The sequence below is a fragment of the Colobus angolensis genome, unplaced genomic scaffold (genome assembly GCF_000951035.1).
Source record: "Colobus angolensis palliatus isolate OR3802 unplaced genomic scaffold, Cang.pa_1.0 Scaffold345, whole genome shotgun sequence".
NCBI lineage: Eukaryota > Metazoa > Chordata > Mammalia > Primates > Cercopithecidae > Colobus > Colobus angolensis.
The window spans coordinates 2,110,342-2,116,466 of NW_012116766.1; the positions used below are offsets into that span (position 1 = coordinate 2,110,342).

The 6,125-nt window shown below is 34.1% G+C and overlaps 1 protein-coding gene across 1 annotated transcript in view; it reads right to left on the minus strand.

Annotated features, from left to right (window-relative positions):
- Positions 1-6,125, minus strand: part of MYOZ2 (myozenin 2) — a 52,810-nt gene that overhangs the window by 26,728 nt on the left and 19,957 nt on the right. The window contains exon 4 of the mRNA XM_011952709.1: positions 2,023-2,152. Coding sequence (XP_011808099.1) covers positions 2,023-2,152 — 130 coding nt within the window. The remainder of the gene's footprint in view (positions 1-2,022; positions 2,153-6,125) is intronic.

The window sequence follows — 6,125 nt, forward strand, 5'->3', positions numbered from 1 at the left end:
TATATTTAGAGTTCCAATTATTTAGTGTGGTCTTACTTCAGAATTACTTTTAAGAATATACTTCCCCTTTGCCCAGTAGTATTTAAGATTTTTAGTGATTCAAAAAATATAGCATCTTTTTGCAGTAACTTATAAGAAGAGAATTTTAATTATCATGAAGTATTCTTCCATTTTACTTTATTTCTGGTGGCCTATTTTCTTCATCCATCTCCATTTTGCCATTTTGGTTAAGAAATAGTTTATGAACTAGGGCTTCAAAATTGGCTCATGTAGCAAGCAATGTTCACTTCTTTTTAGGAACGTATATTTACTATTATTGCTGTTTGTGTCATAGAAAGTATATGTAGCTTGAATTTGCCAGTGTCCCTCACCAGTAGAATTCAAAGCTACACTTATTTTTTCTATTTTTAAAATGGTAATGTTTGAACAAATGGCATTAATTACCAGGGGGGTGGTTTATATTTTCATTTATATGAGGTCTTCAACATTATACTAGAATAAGAAATATATAAAGCTGAGTTAAATTATTATTTTGACAACATCTGTTGCTCAAGGGAAGCAGTAAAAGTAAAAGCTTGTTCCAGAAAATGTAGTCAATAAATTAGATTAATGTGGTATAAATCACACAAGGATCATTCAAGAACTAGATTGTAAGTAAATAAAAGCTCTGTTATCTTTCAATGTAATTTGGTCTCTGTATCACTAGATAAAGCCTGTATTTATTTATCTTTGAGCTTGCAGCATAGTATCTAGAACATAATAGGCACCCAATAAATATTTGCCAAAAGTATAAATGAATATGAATGGAATAGACCTCAGTCTAATAATATTTTTGAATTCCTGTCATATTAACGTTTCAAGCTGCAATCTACAGCCTTGACAAAGTAAGTGTATCATTGTACAATGTGGCTCACTATCTTCCTTAATGATTTATTGTGCAAGTAATTTTTTGAATTAAGATCAGGCAACACACAGATCATTAAAGACAGAAGGCACCTGAGAGAGCATTGGAGTGCATATCTTTATTTTTAAAATGAAGGGAGAAATTCAGAAAGGCAAAAAACAAAAAACAAAACAAAATAAAACAAAACAAAAACCCTTTTTGAGTTAACGCTAAATCCCATGGCTGGTGGGAGAGCCAGGACCAAACCTTGGTCTCCTGATTCCCAGGCCAGAGTTTCCTTTAATTACACCATGAAAGGAGTTGGTGCCAAGAACTCTAGAGTTCTGACAGCTGAGTTTCAATCTTCTTTATTATGGTGTTGCTTAAGTCAAATGAACATGCTTCCTTGAATACTACTTTCCTTATTTTGAAAGAAGAGTAAAATTCATCACACTTCAGAGTATGTTATGTAACTCAATAAAATATGACTTTATTGCATACATTATTATTGCTTATTGCTCTGAGTTATTTATCAATATTTAATTATTTATTTCAATAAACCTGTAAGCCATTTTATTTATTCAGTGCCCAGTCTTCTGGGAATAGTGAAAAATTGTCAAGACATGTTCTTTTTGTTTTTTTTTAATTTTTTTCTTGGGGACCAGAATTAAGGCCTATTAAGAAAGGGCTTTTTTTTTTTTTTTTTTTTTTTTTTTTTTTTTTTTGAGTCAGGATCTCGCTTTCTTTGTTGCCCAGGCTGGAGTGCAGTGGTGTGATCATGACTCACTGCAGCCCCTACCTCCTGGACTCAAATGATCCTCCTACCCCAGCCCCCAAGCAGCTGGGACTATAGGTGTGCACCACCACACCCAGCTAAATTTTGTATTTATTGTAGAAACTAGGTTTCACCATGTGGTCCAGGCTGGTCTCAAACTTGCAGGCTCAGGTGATCCACCCACCTCAGTCTCCCAAAGTGCTGGGATTACAGGTGTGAGCCACTGTGCCTGGGGCCCAAAAAACATATTTAATGAGAAAACATATATTATTTAAATACTATTTAACAAAGGCTTTAAATGCCTTGAGTCATATCATTAGGTACATAGAAATTTTATTGTTTTATTGGCAAGGGTATTGGTTACCTGGTGCAATGTTTTCTGGATTTGGAGGGCTTCGTGGATCTGGGGTGTTGGGAGGAGTCAAGGGGGCTTGCTGCGAACCACCTTCCAAGTTACTTCCATCCACTTTCCCATTCTGCATAGCAATACTGTGCTGTATTTAATCAAAAGTAAACTCTGCTGAAAACTCAAAAATGTAAGCACAATAATAGGAGCTATATATGCAAAACTTCATTTGTGTATTTATAATTTAAATGCAATGTCGCTTCATTACTTCCTGGGACCTCAATAAGTATTTCATAGTAAGACGGTTGCGCACTTGAATGAGAAGATTTACTGATATCAGTCTAAGATCTGTTGTATGATGACAATCCACTTAATAATAATAAAAGCTGAAATTAATTGAGCCTTACTGTGTGCCAGGCACTGTGTCTAGTGGTTCATACCAATCATTTCATTTTCTATTCAGAACATCCCTATGAGAAAAATGTATTTAATTTTTGAATCCTTACTAATCTAATAATGTAGAGCATATTGGCCAGGCATTTCGTCTAATAATTCTTATGTTCCATTGTATTTATATTTGGGCTTTAATTAGATTCTTTAGTGGATAGAAAGTTTAAAAATCTAATCTGAAATTTGAATGGCAATCATATGTACACCCAAAAAAACCAAAAATCATTTATATTTTAAGTTGTACAGACTTGCAAAAGGAAAAATTTGTGATTTTTAGAAAATAAAATGCTGAAAAAAAGACATTTGTCTTTTAAATTTCGATAAATTGTTTTACTATTACAGGATTTGTTCTATGGCAATAATATAGCACCTTAAAAATGTTCAGTTTGCATTTTAAGAAAACAAATAGTCATTGTAGTAGGTAATGTCCTCAAAAGTATAGCTAAGTTATAGTCTTACAATAAATCATTGTTTTAATTGCATCTAGGAAATATGTGTATTTTAAAAGAAGAGATTAGGTCAAATTATCTTTTAACTTCAAAAATAAAAATTTAGTAGAAAGCATAGCAATTAGACACTGATTTTGACTCTTTTGTGTGTGACATACAGAAAATCTTTAATTTTTTAATTTCTATATTTGTTTGTAAGATTTTGTGATGAAATATACCTTTACATTTTAACACTTTTTTAACTTTATAGCAATTTCAAGATAGAATACAATTTTGTTTTAAAACTTAAATACTTACCATAACTAAAGGCCATAAATTAAGATCCTCACCTAATACAATTATGAAGGAAATAAAGTTTATCTCCATTTTTATGCTTCACCCACACAGTCCCTCCCCAAGTGCTTTTGCATTCATGTTAATCTCTGCAGCATCCCAAAAAAGTCTACTTTCAAAGCAATAGTCCAAATTTGAGCCTACCTTCTTTCGTCTGCTTCTTCAAAGCCCGCATTTGGACAGGGCAGAAAATGCCAATGATAAAATAAAATCTTCATGAATAAATTATACTTATAAAATATCGGTAATCTGATGATATACTGACTTCCCAGGAACATATATATCTTTTCAACTAACAGCTTTTTAAACAGAAATACTTAATCTCTATTAGAATTTTAAAAGATCTACTTTGGGAAGGAATTCTCTTAGAGCTGTCTCTGCCCGAGGTTAAAATTTATAGCAAAAATATTACCACTTTAAACATTTTTAAAACTTTAAACATCGCATGCCTAATTGCAAACTCATCATCACGTTCACACTTTATTGCGTACTGAATAAGCCTAAATGCTTTAGCCTTGCACTGAGACCTGCCTACCTAGTCTCATCGGTTTTTAAAGATGTACCCTAAGTTTAAAACCAAACCATTTATGATCCCCTCATTATCTTGTATGCTTTTCTACCTTTGATCGTAGATCAAGGTTCCCCCATTATCTTGTATGCTTTTCCACCTTTCTACTTTCGATCTTTGATCATAGGAGTTCCCCTAGCAAGATACCCCCTCTCCATCATTACCATGATCAGATCTGTCCTAATTTAAAAAAAACACCCCTTCCGTTATTCTTCCTCCCCTTCCAATAAAAAGTTTTTTTGTCTTTTTTCTGGCTGCTCCCATATCAGTTGCTATAATTCACCTTTAAAATAATATGTTTTGTCCTGTTTCATTTACTAGCTTGTTAGCTACTTGAGAACAGGGAATTTCAGTTTGCCCATATGTCTTTTACAAAGCCTAAGATGGTGCCTTATATAGCACAAGCAGTCAGTGAACATTAGCTGAATTTTTAGTGAATGAATAGCCAAACCCAGCTGATTCTTTTTCACTATGACATTTTTTAAAATGTCATCTTCCTTTTTCACGTTAGTCTTCATGCGCCTGTTATCCTCATTGCTCATACTTTATCATATCATCATCTGCCTTCTGTTCATTTTCCACCCAGCATTTTCCTTCCAGTCAGACCGAATACAAATGCTGGTGTGGCATTACTCCAGTCTTTGGAAATTGTTCCTAATTGCCTAGTGAATAAAATGCAAACTCTTTTGCCTGGCAATGAAGATGTCGTACTCACCTCACAAACATTTCCTCTCATTCCTTGCAAACTTCCAGAAGCCAGTTCTCCACTGCTACCCTCTGCCCTCCTCAGCCCCACAAGCTGTTTCACCTGCTTGGAATACCCTCCTTTCTGTTCTTTACTAAACCAAATCCTAGGTTTCCTCTAAGACCCATCTTAGAATTTCCCTCTTCTTTCTGACTAACTTAACCTACTGGAAATGTCTCCATATTCTGTATTATCTCAATACTTCAATAAAACCTATGCCACCTTCTCATGCTCTTTCTTTACTTGTTCCTGTTACCTGGATTTTGGTATTGCATTTATGTCATTTGGAGTCCCCACCCTATTTATAATCTGGTTGAAGTCTAGTTGGCCACTGATGTGATTTGGATATTTGTCCCCTCTAAATCTCATGGTGAAATTTCATTTCCAGTGTTGGAGTTGGGGCCTAGTGCGAGGTGTTTGGTCATGGAGGTGGATTCCTCATGAATGACTTGGTGCCATCCTTGCAGTAATTAGTTCCTATGAGAACTGATTGTTAAAAGGAACTTGGCACCTCCTCCCTCCTCTCCCTTCCTTCTTCTCTCACCATGTGATGCCAACTCCTCTTTCCCTTCTGCCATGAGTGGAAGTTTCCTGGGGCCCTTACCAGAAGCAAGTGCTGATGCCATGCTTCTTGTATAGCCCACAGAACTATCAGCCAAATAAACCTCTTTTCTTTATAAAGTACCTGGTCTCAACTATTTATTTATAACAACATGAATGGACTAAGACAAGCATTGTGTGTGTGTGTGTGTGTGTGTGTGTGTGTAATATAACATTTTGCATTTTGAACTCAGCTCCTATTTTGAGTGTTGGACTTAATAATTGACTAGATTAGTATCTTTTTGTTTTTACTTCTAAATCTATACTACCTCTTTAAAAAGTGTAAAGTTCCTGATAACTGTAATTGTAAATAAAAAGGCATTTGAGATAAATTTAGGAAGTTTAAATGCATACATAATGCACAAAGAATAACATTTTCTAAGTTCCTAGAATGTGTTCATGAAATGAATTTCACCTAAACTTACAAATAATTCTACCTACATTAATTTCTAGGATTTGTAATACTAACCGTCTGTAACCTCTTCCTGGGGATTAATGATGAGCCAGAAAATCAACTCTTTCTAGTTAGTCATTAATTATCAGGAGACACTGAATACCTCTACATCATCATTAAGAAAACAAGCAAAGCCATATAATAGCTAGACAGTAACCTATATAATTATAAGCCTTACACCACAGCATTCCATCACCTGCAATTCCTTTCAGAAAAGTTGGAAAGACAAATGAAAATATGTCTCTCTTTACCTCAGTTAAGTTGACTCTAAGGAAAACAAAACTAGAGCCATATCCTATAGATTATGACTATGTAAATTAAAAACACATATAGAAGATGATTTACATGATTTCTGTTAAAATATCAAAAGAAATAAAAAAGAAGGCTTCTTTGTCTGTTCCATGCTTTGTGCCAAATACATGGTAGAAGTTATTTTTTGAACAAAGCAAACATATATTTAGAGTTCCAATTATTTAGTGTGGTCTTACTTCAGAATTACTTTTAAGAATATACTTCCCCTTT